This window comes from Sorex araneus, chromosome 1 (genome assembly GCF_027595985.1).
Source record: "Sorex araneus isolate mSorAra2 chromosome 1, mSorAra2.pri, whole genome shotgun sequence".
Lineage (NCBI taxonomy): Eukaryota > Metazoa > Chordata > Mammalia > Eulipotyphla > Soricidae > Sorex > Sorex araneus.
In genome coordinates this window covers 124,599,238-124,620,615 of record NC_073302.1, presented here as the reverse complement: position 1 = coordinate 124,620,615, position 21,378 = coordinate 124,599,238, and the positions used below count along the sequence as shown (strand labels likewise).

Below are 21,378 nucleotides of genomic sequence, written 5' to 3'. Positions count from 1 at the left end.
AGCTGGAAACCTGCTTCACAAGTGGAGGGAAGAAGACAGATGGAATAGAGAAGGGATCACTAAGAAAATGATGGCTGAGAAATCAGTCGAGATGGGAATGTGTGCCCAAAGTAGATAATGAACCAAACATGATGACCTCTCAGTGTCTGTGTTGTAAACCATAATGCTCAAAAGAGAGAGTATGGGAAATATTGTCTGCTATGGAGGCAGGGGGATGGTGGGAAAGGGGGGTATACTGGGGATATTGGTGGTGGGGAATGTGCAAATGTAGAGGGATGGTTCTTTGATCATTGTGTGATTGTAACCCAAACATGAAAGCTTGTAACTATCTCACGGTGACTCAATAAAATAAAATAAAAAAACCAAAAACCAAAATTCTGCAAGAGAGAAATGAGAGAGGATCGATTTCTGTTCTAAAACCACCAAGTTTACAGTAATTTGTCTCAGTGGTCACATGAATATAGTAGGTCTATATTTATCTCAATCCTTTCATGAAAATAACTCCAAGTGAGTCAAAAACTCTAAAACATGGAACTATAGAAGTACTAAATAGAAATATGGGAGAATAAAAAGCATGAGTCTTGGATAGCAGAGTCCTCTACCTCTTCTAGAAAAACCTAATAAAGAAAATTTTTCTAGGGACTGGAGCGATAGTAGAGTGGTAGGTTATTTGCCTTGCATGTGACTGACCCAGGTTCAATCCCTTCAACTCATATTGCCAATCTGCAATCCCCTACATGAGTGATCCCTGAGCTCATTCTGAGCCAGAAGTACGTCCTCAGCACCACTGGGGGTGGCCCCCAAACCAGAAATATATATATATATGTATATATATGTATATGTATATACATACACATATATGTAAAATATATATTGTCTGTAGCACTGTCGTCCCATTGCCCATTGTTCATTGAGTTGCTCCAGCGGGCACCAGTAATGTCTCCATTGTGAGACTTGTTACTGTTTTTGGAATACCTAATACACCACTGGGTAGCTTGCCAGGCTCTGCTGAGCAGGTGGGAAACTCTTGGTAGCTTGCTGGGCTCTCTAAGAGGGATGGAGGAATCGAACCTGGATCGGCAGCATGCAAGGCAAACGCCCTACCCACTGTGCTATCACTCCTATTATATATATATGTATATATACATAGATATACACATATGTTAAAATAATTATTTTCACATGGGAAAATATATAAGTAAAAGATAACTAGAAGCTTGGGGCTGGAGCAATAGCACAGCGGGTAGGGCGTTTGCCTTGCACGCGGTCGACCCGGGTTCGATTCCCAGCATCCCATATGGTCCCCTGAGCATCGCCAGGAGTAATTTCTGAGTGCAGAGCCAGGAGTAACCCCTGTGCATCGCTGGGTGTGACCCAAAAAAAAAAAAAACCAAAAAGAAAAATAACTAGAATCAAATAAAGTTTTAATGAATATAATTATTTTCAATATATGACACACAAAGGGTTAAATTCCTTTCTATAAGAACTCTTACAAATAAAAATTTTTTTAAAAAAGACCTATAAAGCAACATATACACGGACAAAAGATAAAAATAGAAAATTCACAGAGAAAATACTTTTAACAAAGGATGTTTAACATTTATGAAGATATGAATGTAATGGAATACAAATTTTCACATATCAGACTGGTAAAAAAAAATTAACATGACCTCTTTGCAGGGGTTTGGGGAAAAAGGTACCAAAACATTGAATCAAGGTCAGAGGAAAATTGGGCACCATCTATAGAAATTTTAAATACCTGTCTGATAATTGTATTTCTAGAAAGTCTGCACATATGTTTAGAGAGATTAACTTTGGTACTGTTTATCAGAGAAAAAAGTAAAGAATGTAAAAGTCTTTCACTGAGATATTGTATTAGGAAAGATGACCTGGCCCTTGTATGGTAAATATCAAGAAAGACTGAAGAAAGGCATATATATGAGTGGATGAATTTGATTCAATTCCCTAAGTAAAAACCAGAACCCATGAAAATAAAGACCAGCTTAAAAACATTCCATTTACCTGTGGTTTTAAATGACAAATATAATTGTACAGAGATCTGCTGACTTGTAATGAACTCCCTGGGAGGAAATACATGGCTGTGAGTACCTATGAGTTCCAGGATGAAGGAACTGGGGCAGGGAGGCTTCTGAATATTCATTATCTACCATTTAGCACTGATTCATTTTCTTCCCCCACTGTGAAGAATGACCAAATACAATACTTAAAATCTCAGACATAAAAAAATTACACACTAAGGTGAAGTTGCTCCTTTATCAAAATTTACATTGGCAGAACAATAACCTATAGGTGTTTAAGTTATCACAGGTTCTTGGCTTAGGTTCCAACAATGATTTGCTAATGAGTCAGTTCTAAAAGTCATCTTTCCAGCATTCACATGTTTTTCAGTGGTTAATTTAGAGTTTTGGTAACTTTCATTAATATTATATGTATATTGCCAATAACCCTCTATTATCATCAAGTGGTATTAACTACTTCAATAACTGTGGAGGCACCTCAATGATGGACTTCCTTTTGTAAGAGATTTTTGGAGGAATTGCTAAAACCTTTGAAAACTGGAAGCAGCGAGGGGTGTTTCTGTGTTCCAGCCCCACCAGTGAGCAGGAGACACTGGGGTGTCCACGTTCATGGGCTGCCTCAAGGAACTGAGCCAAAGTGACCCTTCCTGGAACCTCTGCCCCATACCAGCCTTGGTTGGCTTCATTATTCCTCTCCAAATCATGACTTGCTTTCTCTGAGAAAGTTCCCTAGTGAATCACCTCAAAAAATCTGCAGTTTAATTTCAGAGTCTGAATCTAAGGAACCCAAGCTAAGGCAAGCTTTTTCTTATAAAAAACAAAAAAAGTAAAGAGGAATGATGATAGCAGAGTAATATGCAAGGTGGGTCAGTGCATCAGGAAATTTTTCCAGCATGCTAATGTTTTGACAACTCTTCAGGGTCCAGTGTTCTCAAATTTGATGAGAAAATTCTAACAATATATGAGGACATCAAGAAAACAACTGAATATAGTTCTAATAGTACAAAAATACACAGGTACAAGTTTATACAGTATAGCATTTTTAGTAATTACAAAACACTAGGAACACTCAGGGGACCGGAGATGGTCTGTCCGGCAGGTAGGATGCTTGCCATATGGGGCACCCCATAGGGTCCCTGGGGCCCGACAACACTAGGAACATTCATAGGTGTGTGGTTGACTGAGCCATGGCAGTCATATAGAGTCTTTTCAGTTTCCGGTTTGTTTTCCCTAGTTTTCTTTTGTGAGCTGAATATGGGATAGTTGTTCCCTTTTCCTCACTTATCCCTTTCCCCAGAAGTCACATATGTGGAAAGAGGAAACAGATAAACGAGCCCTTTGGAGAGGACTGAAATCAGAGGCAACAGAGAAATAAAAATTGTGGGGTTTTAAATACATAAATACAGGTAAAGAAATATATGTGTATGTGTAGGTGAGCATACATGCATGTATATCTGATTTTTGTCAGCTGGGAGAATTCAGAAGAATGACTCTTTAGTAGAACGAGCATGCCTAACAACTATTGCTAAATACCAATATCTAATAAAAAGTAACCAGCACGTGGAGAAGTGGTCAATTCCCGAAACAGGGCAAGAAAAGCAAAGATTAGCATGGAATATCTTGTGACATCAGAAGCTAATAAAGTGCTTAAACATACAAATAAAAAATTTGTTGAAAGAAAGGGATTCTACTGGCAAAGTTAGAAGAATTTGAGCAGCATCCTAAATAATGACAGTACTAGACTTCGGCCCTAGAATAGAGGATCTTAAAGTCCATATTAATGAATTAAAAAATACTTGAAAAATAAATAAATGTGTGGAATAAACAATGATTTCTCTAAGCAGAATTGTAAGTTACTAAACCTTGAAGAAAAGAAGGGAAAAAAACCAACTTAGAAACTTTTAAGATAAAAACTGTTGTACGTGAATCTACGTACGGATGATAAAATTAGAGTGCAGAAGTTTAAGGAAAAATGGAATTTCCAAAATTAAAATATCAATCCAAAGAATTTAGCAGTCTAAGAGGAAAGATGCTGGTAAACATTATGGTCAAGAAACTTGGTCTTGGGACCTAGAGATATTACCATGGGTAAGACTCTTTCCTTGAAAGTGGCTGATCAGGGTTCAATCCCTGGTACCATATGTGGTCCTCAAGCCCACCAGGAGTGATCTCTGAGTATAGACTCAGGAGTTATCCCTGAGAATCACCAGGTGTAGCCCAGTCCCCTCCACCACCACTCCCCGCCACACCCCCTATTCCAAAAGAGTTGACATTAGCCAAATGATAAAAATCAGAATCCCTGGCCCCAAGGCATCTTGCCATGAAGGTCCAGAGAAGCACAGGGAATGGTGTGTGGCAACCTGGTTACGGCTGCTCCCTTCAAAGCAGAGTTCCATTTCAGTCATAAGGAACAGCACACAAATGCAAACAATGAAGTTCTACAAAGTCACAGACCAGTAATCTGGGAAAATGGGGAGAGATCAAACAAGGCCTGGAGCGAAGTCCATCGTGTTTCCACATCACTCTGCTCTCGTGGCAGAGGGTTTTAACATTCGGGGAAACTCAGTGGAGTGTACCTGGAAAATTTCCATCCTGCTTTCGTAACTGTCCTTAGAAATCTAGAATCAACTCAAAATTAACCCTTGAAAATCCCACCATTCCATGACAGCTCTTGTCTCGAATGGTAGTAGAGTTGGTTTAGTGGCTTCAGAAACCATTGCACATCACCCAGATAATATGCGCTGAGGGAATCTGAGCAGGCGGCCCCTCCCTGCCTGAGGAAGTGTTACACACGCAGCACTACAAGTAATAGCCAACAAACTGCTCCCTCATTTGCTTTTAACTCAACTAAGATAATATAAATAAGCAATGCTTTCCTTTCTTGTTTTTTATAAAACATGAGTACAATGGACTTATATCATGGCCTCAGACTAGGATATCACTATATAGGACATGGACAAATAATTTATTCATAGCAGAGTGAGTTTCCGAACTTATTTGATCTTCTGCCCCCTTTTGAGAAAAAAATTAGTCAGTGAAACCCTGGAAACCTACCTTTTTAAAGTGAAAAACCAGAAAGCAAACTCCCCACTAATACAAGGCTATGCCCCAGCCTCAATAATTCTGACATGCCCCCTAGGAGGCTGAATCAACCATTTTGAAAAACACAAATTTGCAAATTTTCATTGACAGTTTCTTAAAACTGCCTCAAAGTCCTTGTTTTCTTCTTCGATTCCTTTTGTTTGTTGGGGGCCACATTCAGAGGTGGTCAGGGGTTACTCTGGCTACTCTGGCTCTGCACAGAGAAATCACTTCAGGAGGGGCTTGGGGAACCACTGACGGTACCAGAGATCAAACCTGTTTGGCCACATATAAGGCAAGTATCTGACCAGCTGTACAATCTCTCTGGACCCCAAGCCCGTATTTTCTTAATTAGTTTCCTTTATTATAATTTATGCAGTTACTGTGGTGTTAAATTTTATGGTATCAACATGCAAAAGGACTACACCTCTGCACCACCCGTGATCAAAGTGCCCTCCATTGTCCCTCCATCTCTTCTACTCAGGTCTTCCTCCCCCTCCACATGCCACCACTATTAGGTAACTGGTTTTGTATTTTAATGCCCAGAGTTTGTCAAACAAGAGAACAGAAAGCACTGAACAATGTTATTAAGTCCTCTAAGTAAAATGGACTATGAGATACCTGCCTATACTTCATGTTCAAGAATAAAACAACAGGTGGATACATCATAACTCAGAAGCAACTACTATGTTTCCCCCAATTCATTAAACAAAATAGGCTTTCTCTTTTCCTTACTTGGAATAAGCTGGAGAAACCCAATATGGGTTGTCTTCGGCTGCTTTGGCATGACGCAATATGGCTTCTCGGGGATTGCTATCATCGGTCTTGTCCAAAGCAATGTTCTTTACAATATATGATGACAGAGTGCCCCCGTGGGTTCCAACCCGGCCACCACGACCTGTGTAAAGGGAGAAAAGATCAGAACTAGAAAAGGCAAGACAACATGTGTGCATATCTTATATGTACTGCACTCATCAGACAAGACTCAGCACTGGCCTCCAAGGAAGCCCACTCAATGAAAGACAAAGTGGGACCAGAGCTTAAATTTACCTGATCTAGCAGAAATAATTTCAGCCATTTGGTTTGAAGCAACACATTTTTAAGAGTATCTGATTACCATTCTGTGATCTTTCATTGATGATAATCCCGACCACAGTGGGAAATCACCAAACCTCAACTTAACCATACAACTTTTAAATAGAACGAAACATTTGTATTACATGTCAGGTGCTTAATACATATAATTGCTAGCAATGTAGGAGGAATTACAATTAGTTTTCCTTTAAAAATAATATTTATTACATGTTAATTTTACACAGCACGTGGCATCTACTAAGAATGAGTAGGAGACAGAAAAGGTGAACACACTATTCACATTATTTTATTGCATTATAATTGCTCTTGCAGTCAGGAGGATTCAAAAGAGCAGAGATTTGTTCCCTGATAGATCTCCAATAGTTACTCGGTTATCCATGGTTAAACTTATTTTTAAAAAGTATGATTTTCGAAGAGAATAAAAAACTACATGGAATGTATCAAAATATTAATTTTAAACTCAAAATATTAGCCTAACTAAGGCAGTGAATACTTAATTGCCAAAGAATCTGTCTGGCCAGTAACCATACTTGTACTTGGGAGGAAGGAAAGTTATCTGTAGGCAACGTGACTGAGTGGGTCTGTATGGAAGAGATGGATCCACTTTGGGAAAGCTTAGAAAACAGAGAAGGTCATTTTCAACAACCAGAAGGATGAAAGTACAAAAGTACAGGAAGAGAAAATTCAGTTGGCATCTGGGGGCAGGTGTGAACAGCGTACTCTCTGAAGGTCAGCATGGGAGATGGGAGAGAAGTGAGGTGTAAAGCTTCAAAACAGGTTAGTTAGGCTGGGGCAGATCTCACTCTCTGGCAAAGCGAATGGACACTGGGAAGCTCCTGAAGACTTGGGGGCAGGGGTGACATGAAAGCGAGAGGTGACAGCAATTAAAGTAACAACAGAAGAAGAAGGCCGTGGGTAGGGAGGAGAAACTCTAGAGACCCAGCGTGTAGCCTGGAGGGACTTCAATAAACCAGGCAAGAATATTATTCACACTGATAGAGGGATGGGTACTCGACCACTGTCTGACTGAAACGTAATCACCAAAGTGTGTAAGTCTATAACTATATCTGATGGTGTTTCATTAAAAAATTTTTAAAAAACCCATTTTTTTAAAAAAAGAATATTGTCCAGCCACGTTGATTCAGATGTTGGTGGCAGAGAAAAACAAAAACAAATTGATGGATGTGTGAAACCTTTTCAACGCTGAAAGCGGAAGTCAAAGAGATGTAGATCCAAAATTTAGGTTTGGATGATAGAACATGTTTAAAAAATGAAAGTTTCAGGAACCTAGGACAAAGGGAAACTCCACAGGAGAGAGCTGGAAATGGGATGTCAGTGAAGTCAGGGCTGCCTTATTTCTTTTTGGGATCAACTCTCTTAAAAATCTTATGAAGCTTTTTTCCTTTCCGGCCCCGCACGAGATCGACCCCGGAGGCAACTGAACCACTTTGGACACGAGCGGTGCCCCCAAAATGCCTCCAAACTGTGTGCTTGGAGCTTCTGGCCCAGGCACTGCCAGCGGGGTATGGTCTTTTCTCTCTCAACTCTTTCTTTTTGAACTCAGCGAGGCAATAGCCGGTTTTCAGACTATGCAGGAAGCCCGGGAAAGCCGATGGGGCGGGACTTCCGGATCCGCCCTGTGCCGGCCGCCATTTAAGCACAGAGCCATGTGGGGACGCTCCTTTCCGGCCCCGCGCGAGATCGACCCCGGAGGCAACTGAACCACTTTGGACACGAGCGGCGCCCCCAAAATGCCTCCAAACTGAGTGTTCGGAGCTTCTGGCCCAGGCGCTGCCAGTGAGTGATGCAATTACCAAAAGAATTTTCCCTGGACTTCATATAGAAATCCAAAACCGTGCGGCTGCTATCGTAGCCGCGCGACCTAATATCTCTTGATTGTCAGCAACGTGTAAATGTTCCTTTTTGGCAGGGCTTACCATGGGGGGAACTCCAAACAATAGTACTGAGTTTTTTGTTGAAGGGTATAAGATTGTAGCGATAGAATTTTAGGCAGAATTTTCCCTGGACTTTATATAGAAACCCAAAACCGCGAGGCCGCGGCAGCCTAATGTCATCTAATCATCAGCAATATGAAATGGTTCCTTTGTAATGGGTTGGACTTTGTGGGGACCATAATAGGGTTAAAGTTTGTAGCGACGTGTAATTTCTGGCTGTACTTTCCCTGGACTTTATACAGAAATTCAAAGCTGCGAGGCCGCTGCCATGGCTGTGCAACCTATTGTCATTTAATCATCACCAATATGAAATGGTTCCTTTTTAACCGATCGGACTTTGGTGGGAAATCCTAACAAGAATAGTAAATCTTGTGCTGAAATATTGAAGGCTACCAAAGTGGTAGCCATCTCTATAGACTGAACTAAGCCATATCCCCACGCCGGCTGAGAAGAAATATCCTTCTTTCTCGGGAAGAAACGCAGCGTGGCGTTAACCATAGTATGATGTCCATTAAGCTGACACGGACCTGGTGGCGTGGGAATGGGATACAAGGGAATAAATTATTATGTACTTGGAACAGCGGGACACTGGTGGAATCTCGAGCCGGGGCCGATACCAGCGTATTACTTTTGGTTCCAGAAACTGCTTGCAGACATTCTACCAGACTATCAACTAAGCCAGAGCCCCACACCGGCTGATGACGGGAAATAACCATCTTTTTTGGTTTGTTTTCCCTTTGTCAGGCAGCATGGTGATTACTAAACAGGCGTGATCTTGGTGGCGCGGGACGAGGGGGAAAAAAATAGAAAAGTTATGTAACAAACAGCGGGACTTAATATCTCTACATTCTCAGCAATGGAGAGCCATCAAATGCTTCCTTGACAGTGGGACTGTCTTTTCTTTTTTGGGCGGAAACCCTAGCAACAATAGTGAGTTATGTGTTGAAACATGGACTGTAACCAAGATAAAGCGTAAACGAAGTGAAACTTATCACTTACAAGGGCGGGGACTGGGGGGGCGGGAGGGGGTGGGAGGTATAATGGGGTGGTTGGTGATGGAATATGGGCACAGGTGAAGGGAAGGGTGTTTGAGTATTGTATAACTGACATAATTCTGAGAACTATGTAACCCTCCACATGGTGATTCAATAAAATTTAAATTAAAAAAAAAATCTTATAAAGATTTTCACTCATTTCCCAGAAAGACAGTCATTTCTGCACAAATGTACATGACGGTCTGCCTTTCCTGCCTTGTGTGAAACCTAAGTCAGAGTGGATCCTGGTCAAAGTATCCAATGTGGTAAGTAGGAAGTCAATGTTAAGAGGTTTGAACCAGTGGTTAAAACACTGGGATTTCCGGGCTGGAGAGACAGTACAGCAGGTAAGGTATTTCCAGTGCATGCAGCTGACCTGGGTTCAATTCCTGGCACTCTTTACGGTCCCCTGAGCCCACCAGGAGTAATTCCTGAGTACTGAGCTAGGAGTAACCCCTGAGCATCAACAGGTGTGGCCCCCCAAACATTGAGATTCAGCGGAACCCCAGAAATGTACCATGGTCACCAAATAGGCTCATACTGGAAACCAAAGAAAAAGAAAAGTTCCTCGACTTCAGCACAGCAGCTCCACTTTCAGCATGTTTATGCACTGGAATTCCTTATTGGATTCCTTAAAGCAAAAAGTTCTGGTGCTAAAATAGAAAATGTTTGAGAACCACTTCGTAGTACAAAGTCTCTGAAGTCTTAAAGCAGTACTGAGGCCGAAGAATCTTCCCAAGTCTGCTTCATTTCCCCCACTCTGCCTTGGCAAGTCACCCCCCGAGATTACAGTCACCTGGGCCAGCCACAGGAGGTTCGGGTTTGTGAGACTTGAGAGGGTCCAGTCTGTCCTTCTCCAGCTGTTTCCTCGTACTCCGTTGGCGGGGTTCACGGAACATAGGCAAGGCGTGAGCTGCAAGAAGTCACATTTGAAAAATCTCATTATAATAATAGCCTTTCCATACAAAAACATAACTGAAGTATGACTACAAGATGAAATGGAAGTCATAATGACAGCCTTCGTCTAATAACAAAAGACAGTCTTACTGTAACCAATTAGCCATTTCATTTGAGACCAGACTCATTGTTCACCTCTTCTGGCAACTAACGGCATTCAGGAAATCCTGTCAACTCCTGTCATGGAAACATCAGTGAGGTCCCCCATTTCCCAAACCATGGGTAGCAGTTAAGCTTAATTTCTGAACATTTGAAACGAAAGACTTAATGGAATGACTTCTTATTTTTTTTTCTTTACAGGACCCAAATGTGAATAATGCCAGCTGCTTGCCTGTCAGCCCTGAAGTCTCCTCAGATGCCTCATAAACACTGGAATCACTTCACACGTTTATGAAATGTGACCACCTCTCAGGAGGAGTTGACAACACTGAGTAACCGGAAGGGAGGAGCCTTATCCCACTGAAACTGGGATAAAGGTTGCCTTGAATGCAGGGGGGGCCTAAATCTGCCTGTATGAGGACCTGAAGGAGGTGGACTGCTGATGGAGGTTTACGCCAATTCGAAATTAAGTGCCAGAATATGAAAGAAAATAGGGATTTAAAAGAGAAGCTCTGAAGGAGAAGGGGAAGAGTTACTGGGGGAAGAATCCAATATCTTTTTTCTACTCAAAGCACACTAGAATAATTTCTTTGGATCCTTATAGGCAGATTAAAACGTCTTTTAAAAGAGAAAATATTTTCCACAGGGAGGGGATAAAAGGGCAAAGGCATAATAGGGAATTAAAGGGAATTAATAACACGATGGACAAAAATGTCCAGTGTTCCAGTACCCACTACCCTTCACGCACAGCCAGCAGGGGCGTGGCCCGCATCTCTCCCCAGGAAAACACGACTGCCTTCGGGCAGGGGAGCTGAAGAACAGTCTCGCTGTCGGTCGACACGACACAACAGTATTTTTAGGAGGGGAGGGAATAGCTTTTCACTTCAAACAACTGGAGGAATTTAAGCAGGCTGTGTGTGATGACATGAGCTAGGCTGGCTTTGACACCACTTTAACACTTCTGCTTTTGCAAAAAAGTGTCATGGGATCTCTCTCTACAGGTCAAAAGCTCCATGGGATTTGGTCTAATGTGGAACACACCAGCAAGGAGGAAACCAGGCAGTACAGTGTCATCCCCATCCCCCACACCCGGCTTTAGCCCACAGGGGCACCTGCACCTAGCTGCTCCGGGTGACAGGCCCACTGCCGTGGCTCTGGGACACACAGACCTACCACGTTAACTACTCTGTGGGACAAATCTGGCAGCAACTACTCTGGTCCAGTGAGATTTCTGCCCATGCCACAGATAGCTGTGGATGTAAAACGTCTCTGGATCAGCCCATCATATGATCAGGGAATTTGGAGGGTGGAATTCAGAAGGGCCACTTTATTCTGCTATCAGGTTAGTTTTCTGACAACTACTGGCACTCAGTGATAGAACTAGACAAACCCAAGTCCACAATTCCAAGACCTCATTTGTGTATATTCTTAGAACAGATTGTTATTCTTTAAAAGGCTTCTATGGCATGATACATTAGACTTTAATATCCTACTCTCTCAGGTTGAAAGTTACATGAAATAACGCTGTCCCTAAAATAAATCGCAGAAGCTAAGGAGGTGAGCTCTTATATGACTGTCAGTCCCAGACACATGCAGGAAATAGTGTGCAATGTAGCTGGGGGCCTTTCCTGTCCCTGGAGCTTGAGATCTATACCACACTGAGAGCAGCAAAGTCACACAACTAGAGAGACAGCACTGACAACTTACGGGTGATGATGTAGTCCTGGGTGAGAGTCTCTGCTTGTTTTGCCTTCCGCTGGGTTTTAACCACACACAATTTCGCTCCCCTACAGGGGTAAGAGTAAGAGCAAATTATTTTCTTTACTTGGTCCTAGAAACAAAGTCTATGCTGAAATCAGTGGATACTTTCAGGAACACATTGTACACACCATCTTGCCAAGTCCTTGACTTTCTAAGGGGATAGCAACAGATGGAACCCTCTGAGATAAGAGAATAAACTTATGGGAAAGCAAGTCTGCCAGCAAATGATGACTACTGAATGAAAGAACGGGAGGGGCGGGACTGGAGAGGAGGGCCGTGGGTGGAGTACTTGCCTTGCATGTGGCTGACCTGGGTTCAATCCATGGCACCCTATATTGGTTTCCCAAGCACCCCTAGGAAATGATACCTGAACATGAAGCTAGGAATAAGCCCTGAGCATCACCAGGTATGACCCCTCCCCCAAAAGAAAAAAAAGCAAAGGAAAAGAAAGAATGAACGAGAGAGGCAACCAAGCAACAAGAAGTTAGTTAAAACACTATCTATAGAAAAAACCAACAATAAGATTAACAAGTCCTTCACCCTAAAGGTCACAAGGTGCAAGTTTTCGTTTATGGCCCAGATGAAGCCATCTTGGGTGGTCTATACCCCAAATGGCATTTGTCCACATCTCAGTTATGAGTACAAGTGCCTGGAGCCGAGTCAGCTTGGCAATGTTACCCGGGGGCTACAGCCCAAGAATGTGTGGGATCAACCAAAAGTGGGCTTAGAATCTTTTCTTCTCCTTTGGAATAGTGAATGATTCCTTTTAGAAAGAACAAATACAAATAGACATATTTCTCCCAGATTCCACAGATAGTGCCTTCTAAGTAAAAGCAATCATGCAGGTTCCATTATTTTCTCAAGTGAAATGGACTCCTCATTCTAATTACATTAGCATCTTCAATTGCTTTATTGAAAAAAACAAACACAATTCTCTTAATTCTGAAATTTCACAATCCATAGCTTGATCTTGTAGGGCCTGGGCTCCTAGTCCAAAACATTCTGAAGAAAGAGAGGGCCATCTGCGGCTACTTAGTGTCCACCTAGAGTTCAGGAATGACCATTCACAGAGATGGGCTCCTAATTTTCTGGAGAGGGGGCCTCCCCAGCAACACCCAAGAAGCTTGGGGGTCACTCCCAGTGATGGTCCACCCAATTCAATGGCTGGGACCTGTGAGACAGTTGCTGCTTGGAGTTCTAATGGGGGCTGCCAGGGGCCATTGCCAGGAAGGCTTGAAGGATGTATTTCCTTCACTTCAAAAAAGGTGGGCTCTTAAAACAGGTTTATAGGGGACCCCCCTAAATTTAGCTTGTAAATTTCTCTACTAGTTAACTAGCATTAACTCTCTAGAAAGAGCTAATCAGAGACTATACCTTACCAAGGGGGGAAAAAGCCCAAGCAAGAAAAATCTTTTTGAGTGCTGGTGGCAAGAAAACTGGAAATTACTGAGGGACCAATCGAGTCTATAATGATGTTTTCAGATCTTTGAGACACATCGAAAAGCTTTAGTATGGTTTTGCAGGTGGGCAGAGGGCTGAAGGGGAAAAGATCTACGCTGTCCCTTTGGCTGGCAGAGGACCATCCACTAAACATCCAGACCGATAGCTGTTAAAAGCCTAAACAGAAAGGGAACAAAATGCTGGACCAGTCAGCATTCCTACCAATAGTGAAGGAGCGTCCCTTTTTCCCCACATCCACGCCAGCACTGGTTGCTTTTGTTCTTTTGAATGTGTGCCAGTCTCTGTGGTGTGAGATGATATCTCATTGTTGTTTTGATTTGCATCTCCCTGATGACTAGGGATGTGGAGCATTTTTTCATGTGCCTTTGGGCCATTTGTATTTCTTTTTTGAGGAAACTTCTGTTCATTTCTTCTCCCCATTTTCTGATGGGGTTGGAGGTTTTTTTCTTATACAATTTTGCAAGTGTCTTGTATATCCTGGATATTAATCCCTTATCAGATGGGTACTGGGTAAATATTCTTTTCCATTCTGTGGGCTCTTTCTGTATTTTGGTCACTGTTTCTTAAGCAGAGTAGAAATGACATCTGTACCTATATATCATTGCAGCACTGTTCACAATAGCCAAAATATGGAAACAACCCGAATGCCCTAAAACAGATGACTGGTTAAAGAAACTTTGATACATCTACACAATGGAATACTATACAGCTGTTAAGAGAGATGAAGTCATGAAATAGCTTACAAATGGATAAACATGGAGAGTATCATGCTAAGTGAAATCAGTCAGAAAGAGAGGGACAGACATTAAGGGACTACACTCATTTGTGGAGTGTAGGGTAGCATCACATGAGGCTGATACCCAAGGACAGTAGAGACAAGGGCCAGGGGGATTGCCCCATAGTTGGAAGACTGCTTCATCAGCGAAGGGTAGAAGGCAGATGGAATAGAGAAGGGATCACTAAGAAAAGGATGGCTGGAGGAACCAGTTGGGATGGGAATGTGTGCCGAAAGTAGATAATGGACCAAACATGATGACCTCTTAGTGTCTGTGTTGCAAGCCATAATGCCCAAAAGTAGAGAGAGAGAGTATGGGGAATATTGTCTGCCATAGAGGCAGGGGGAGGATGGGAAAGGGGGGGTATACCCAGGATATTGGTGGGGAATGTGCACTGGTGGAGGGATGGGTGTTTGATCATTGTGAGACTGTAACCCAAACATGAAAGCTTGTAACCATCTCACGGTGATTCAGTAAAATTAAAAAAAAATTTTTTTAAATAATAAAAAAAAAAGAAAGAAAGAAAGGGAACAAAATGGACTCCCATTCCCATTTCCTGAAGGCAGTGAGCTAGGCTAGGCTAATCCACTGTCCAGGGTGGTATGCGAAAATGCAAAATGGGCAAGTCTCCCCCCTCTGCACTCAACATTTCAGCTAAAGAACTGCAAATCCCTAGGAAACTTTCACTTTGAATTCCATCTAGATCAAGGGTAATTTCCAAATCCTCTTTAAAGCATAATTCTAGGAGTTTAAGGCTTTACTCTGTGCCAGCTGCTTTTCCTAAAAGGGTAGGTCCCCATCAAAGGAGAAAATAAATAAAAGCGGGGGCCAAAGAACAGCCCTCCCCCTCCCCCAGTTGCTGTCATCCATCTAAAAGAGGCAACACTTCTGCAATACCTCTGACTCTTGTTGGGGTCATAATAGACTTTGGCCAATCCGTTTCCAGTTCCCACCATGATCTGGTTCAACTTCGGATGCCACAGGCAGCGGACGACACTCTGCAAAGGAAAGGCATGGCAATCAACCAGACAGGCCAAAGGGCAAAAGGGAAACTGGGTATAAACCAACCTTTACATCTTGTTGGCTAATTCGCTAGGTCACCCGGCAGTAACCTGATGATGGTTACCTGCAGCTTTTACAAGGTTTCTTTCGAGCCTCGAAGGCCATGCTCCTGAAGCCAAGTTACCCGCCTTCGGTGACCTGTGTGGTAGCTAAGGAAAAAGGCTGCTCCCTGCGTGACACCCGAGCCCTCCTTTCCTGACAGCCTGGAAACCACGGAGCCCAGCGCTCCCAGCCACAGTGTGTTGAGCCTGGCATCCTGGAAGGCTGGACCCACATAATTCAGCGCGGCTTTCTGCTGCAACCGATTTAGGTCTCAGCGCTTCATGCTTTTACACACACAATATGCCCCTCTGGACAGCAGATTGAGGCCAGGTGGTTACTGTTTTTAGTTCCCAAAGATCCAAATCTCATAAAACTTTTTTTTTCAGGAACAAAAACAACTCATACTTGCTTGCCTTGAATAATATCTTCCTATTTGTGAGATATACCAGCAGGACAATAGCAGAAATGAAACAGAGAGAGAGAGAGATTACAAAGGCTTGGCATTAACCTGAATGAAAAACTGTGTTGAGGCGAAGGTTCACTGGAAGTTCTGATCCTCTGAATTCATTACTGGTGAGGAAAATAAGTGGTGCTCTGGGGTCAAAAGAGAACCACAAGCCATTGGTGAGAAGTGCTGCCTGTTCTTAATTCTAGTGTCCAGTAAGAAGGTAGAAGAGGGGAGGCTGAGCAAGGATGGGATTAATAGGTGGGTTTAGGAGAAATAAAGTTGGTAAGCAGAGACACCCTGGATTAGGCACTGGAGAATTCACTCTGGAAAAGTAAGAAATGAGTTGAAGCATCAGTTCTGTGTGCATAAAGAGCCTATTGCATGCCGAGCTATGTACAAGGACTTAAGAAAAATGGGCACTAGTAAATAATATCCTCTTCTGTTAAAACTGAATAACTGGGAATCTCTGATAGAAATTCAAGCTTCTATCCCTCAGGGCCAGAGAGCTAAGAGGTTAAGGCCCTTGGCTTGTATGTGGCCCACCCAAATTCGATCCCCAAGTAACTCCAGGAGAGACTCCTAAGCAGAGTGCCAGGACTAAGCCCTGAGCATCACTACTGACGCTCATCACTAGGTATGGCCTCACTTCCCCTCCAAAGCACATAAAATGACTTCAAATCCTCCTGACATTCCTGAAGAGCTAAGCGGCATGTCAAAGGGTGTGCAGGGCTTCTCATTCATGTCTGCAAGAGTGGGTCTTAAGTTTCCTGCCACTGAAGAGGTTTAAGATGTTCTCAAAATCCAAGCGGTTGTGTTTCACTCCCCACTCCGCCCCGCCACCGCAGGCATCAGGAGGGGAAAAAAATGAGATGAAGAGACAGGACTGAGGCCGGGAAATAGTACAAGGGTCAGGGCCTTGCATGTGCCCAACCAGATTTAGTCCCCAGCACCACATTGTTTGAGATTCCCAGCATCACTGGGTGTGGCCCTGGAGATGACACTGAGCACTGCCAAGGTGGCCCTGGTGGAATGTGCACCGAAAGACTAGGCAAGGCCTGAGCAACAAGCATCCTCAGGCCTGAGCACTGAACTGCCAGCCTGTCTTGCTGAGTACTTCTGAGTGTGGCCCTGGGCCCCCTGAGTAGCACTTGGGAGGCACAAAGGGCAGATTTTGAAATCTGTGGCCCCCTCTCCCCACCTAATTTTTCTTCAATCTATGTTGGCTGCTATTCAGTGTCTGCTAGAAGTGCAAAATGATAAGACACAAATAACAGTGAGTGGATATTAACAAAGTTAGAAAATAATCACACTGATAGTTTGATGGGGGTGGGAGAAGATGTTTCTTTGTATACATTGTTCTTGGGACTTATTTCATGATGTAAGTATATGATGTCATCACATTTTCTCCAAATAAAACTTCTGAGCATTAAGATGGCATTAAATACATCAATCAGTCGTTCAAACACAGCCTGACTTCCACAGAGCTTTGCCACTGACCTAATCTGAGAACCAGGGCTAAAACAATGAACTCTCTAGACGGTCACAGGCAGGTAGAGGGACATATGAGAAATATAAATTCCCCTTACTCTGTCACATTCTTCACTTTTTCTAGAGCATTTTCATTTTTAATGTAGTATGCAACTTATTTTTATTTATGCCTATTGTCTCTCTCCTTCCCCCATCCTATCCCGGAATATAGGACCCACAGGGGAAACAATATTAGTCTTATTTAGGTAGCAAGGTACCCAAGTACCTTAGAATCTGGTTTTTTAGTAAATTTTTGCTGAAGAAAAGAAATAAAAGTTATAGTTCACCGTCTCTGCTGAGCATAGTTGGAAACAATTTTCAAGTTAATTCCTCTACCTATGGGGAAAATTTATTTCCCCAGATCATATACTATCTCCAAATATCCTAGAAACATCGTGGGCTTAGTTCAGTCTTAATATGAGTCTAAAAATAGAAACCTGTATGAACCAGTGAGCAAGACAGAGGGGTTTGCAAGAACCCTGAGAAATCTCAGCCACCCACACATGGCCCTAGGACAATCTTAGGGCACAGTACTAAAATGATTTCTCTTCCTTGATTCTCTAAGGTCTGGCGAAGCAGTCTAAGATTACTGGTTCTCAAATATGTTTTCAAGTGAGCAGGGTGCAGAATTGGAAAAGATCCACAATGTAGGCCTGGTAAATTCCAAGACACCCAGCCAAACAGGCAGTTTCCAGGGGCAGCGGGTTACTGTTACTCTCTCCCTCAACGCTCAGGGTGTAAATGTTAGAGAGGCAAGTGCCCAGGCCAAGAGACCAATGTCTGGTTGCTTTCCAGGGAGTCCCAGCTTGGGGCACTGCACCTCTCTTCCTGTTCCCATCCATTAGCCTCCCAAGCTCTTAGACACACGGGCAGTTGATCAGCAGCAGTGATAAAAGAGAAGGACACCCACCCGTCTTTTAGCACAGCAGCAGGGAGAAGGCTAATAAGACCCCCTTGAACTAAAAGGCCATTCCAGAGCTCCATCTCCTGTGGGTGTGAGTCACTAAACAGAGCCAGTAAGGGCTCTGCGAGCAGTCAACTCAGGCAGAGAGTACTTAAGCCTCAATTACCCTAAGACTGGTTATTAATCAAATACTACAGGGATTCCAAAACATGGAATGAAGAAACAAAATTCAAGGTCAAAGGTGGGTGGGCCTTTTTTGTTTATTAATATTTATTGTGTGTGTTTAGCTAACCTTTATAAACTTTGAGGCTAATGCTGCTCCGCACTTTGTCCTGTCAAGGAAATGCATCTTATAGCAGAGAGCTGGCCACAGGCCAAACCAAACACTCCCTGAGTCGGCAGCAGGGCTGGGGAGCGAGCAGAACTGCCATGCTGCTAACTTGTCAAATACACATACCGGGCTTTACTTAACAACAATGGGACACGTGCCTGCTAGAAGCCGAGGAACTATCAGAAGACAGACAAGCTACAACTACTGAGAGGGCATTTATTTCATCAACCACCCACCCAAGACTTCCTAGACTTCTCTCAAGCTCTGTTCTTCTGTGGCTGCAGGCCCGACACATTGAAACTTCCAGAATTATTGAGCAATTCGGCACAGGAGGGGTAGAAAGCACATGTGAATCAATGGACCTCAGAGAAGGACATCATGACATACGAGCTCGTGCTCTCATGAGGTTCAAATGGCAGGAGTCCACTCTAGTGCAAAGACTGAGATTCCGAAACTGGTCTGCATGTTTTATTATACTGGTGTGCTTAGAGAAAGTAAGAAGGCATCTTTACTCTTACCCTAATCATCTTAGCAAAACCTGTGGGTCCACTCATGGCTTTCCTTAGCTACCTAAACTGAACCCCAGTTTATCAGAAAATTAGGTTTGTCTTTTTAAACCAAGGCTCACTTTCACTTTTGCATTGTAATCTGGCCATGTGGAATAACCATAATCTGCCCCCAAATATCTCAGTGCTAAAAGCATAGCCAGATGACCAGGTTGTAAGACTTTTATGTACTGGGCACAGAGATCTTCTTCCTCTACACAGATTCCGCCCCCGCGCCTCCTCCCCCCAAAAAAAGAAGGATGGAGGGAGAGGGAAAAAACCACTATACACAAATAATAGTTCATTGGATTACTCTTGTGCAAAAGTAAAAAGGCCACCAAAAACTTCCAAATTATTTACTTCTGAAGTTTTTTTTTCTTTTTGGTTCATACCTGGCAATACTCAGGTGTGCTACTCCTGGCTCTGCACTCAGAAATTACCCCTGGCAGTGCTCAGGGGACCACACAAGATGCTGGGGATCGAACCTGGGTTGGCTGTGTGCAAGGCAAATGCCCTCCACACTGTACTATTGCTCTGGCCCCCTACTGAGGATTTTTGTTGGCTTGCTTTAAACAAAATTATGGCAGCAAAGTAGGAGAGAAGGGAGAAAGCCATCAATAAGAACATAATTATGTATTTCAGGGCATAAGATGAGATTAGTAGGGCCGGAGCAATAGCACAGCGGGTAGGGCATTTGCCTTGCATGCGGCCAACCTGGGTTCGATCCCCGGCATCCCATATGGTCCCCCAAGCACTGCCAGGAGTAATTCCTGAGTGCAAAGCCAGGAGTAACCCCTGAGCATCACTGGGTGTGACCCAAAAAGCAAAAAAAAAAAAAAAAAAAAAAGATGGGATTAGTAAATATTAAAAACATTTTATTAAGTAGTCAAACTTTCACAACTTACTCCAAAATTAAACATCTCAGCTCCATTCTATGAAAGAAGAAACTAAGGCCGAGAGAGAGAAAGTAACCTTCCCATTACACTCTATACCACATAACATGCAGGTAAAGGCACTGGCAACAGCATGGAGGGTTTTTCGTATCCAAAGCTTGCTCCTACATTCTATTAAACTATGTAAAATCCTTTTTTGGAAGATGAGAAGGTAGAGATGTGGGAGATCTTAAATCATTTCCAAACCCACCTAAACCAGAAGTAGAAATCTCAGTATGTTTATATTAAAGAGCAGATGGTATTACTAAAACCATAAAGGAAAGAGCCAGCTACTACCCAGTTCACAAATGTTACTATAAAAGAAATCAATGTCTGTGTAACATCTTAGAGGTCTGTAATGCACATATCCAAACAGCCACCCCCTTATTCTACTTTACATGCTAAAAGAAGCCCAACATCCTTTATAATTTTATATCTTAAACATGATTATGATGAAACACCAATTCCTGATCCTTCCCAGCTGCTGACCCACATTATAAACCAAACTCCATCTGTTTTTTTCATGTTTGGTTTTTGTCATATAATACAAAAATGGATAAGCCAACTCAGTGATTCTTGGGAAGAACAAACATTTTTCAGAATACTAAATCAAGATCTGCACACCTGGGTGTGAGGGAGACTGTCACGTAGTTTTGCAGACTTGAACAGAGGTGGTTTCCTAGTCACAGAAAATCTTGGAAGATCTTTCCAATGCACTGGAAAGATCACTAGTATGCTGATCTCCAAAGAAACGACACAGATCACGATGTGAGTTCAAGGAGCTGAAGACACTACAGTGGTTAGGACATTTGCCTGCCTTTTGCCCACCTGGGTTCTATTCCCAGTACTACATGGTCCCCGAGCATTGCCAGGTGTACCCTTGGAGGACCCCTGGGTATCCAGGTATCCCCAACACTGCAGGGCCCAAGCAGCACCATGTCCATAGGCCATTGCACTGAATTGAAGACCTGCCTGGCCAGAGAATTGCCAGTGGGATGCTTAACCTGGGAGAACTTAACCTGGGAGACCCCCCCACACACACACACCCCTGCAAGAAAAGTAAAAATGTGAGTTGAATAAAAATAAAAAGAAGGCTGATGAAAATGTAATCTAGAGAAAGGTACTCTAGAAAATGTTTGGAGAAAGAACTATAGACTTTCACAAACTCAAGTTTATTTCACTAAGGAGAAAACAACACTGCTTTACACATGGAAATATTGAAGCAGAGAGGGAGAGGAATAAGATGAGAATTCTTCAAATCTTTCAGGGCCATTTGTTCTCTCCTTCTAAACCTTTTTCCTGAACTTGAATTTATTTTGCAGCAAATAT

At 42.8% G+C, this 21,378-nt stretch overlaps 1 protein-coding gene across 1 annotated transcript in view; it reads right to left on the bottom strand.

The window, feature by feature from the left end:
• Positions 1-21,378, bottom strand: part of WDR70 (WD repeat domain 70) — a 273,677-nt gene that overhangs the window by 17,086 nt on the left and 235,213 nt on the right. The window contains exons 14-17 of the mRNA XM_004605593.3: positions 15,156-15,256; positions 11,968-12,047; positions 10,001-10,117; positions 5,856-6,018 (exon numbers count right to left, since the gene is read on the bottom strand). Coding sequence (XP_004605650.2) covers positions 5,856-6,018; positions 10,001-10,117; positions 11,968-12,047; positions 15,156-15,256 — 461 coding nt within the window. The remainder of the gene's footprint in view (positions 1-5,855; positions 6,019-10,000; positions 10,118-11,967; positions 12,048-15,155; positions 15,257-21,378) is intronic.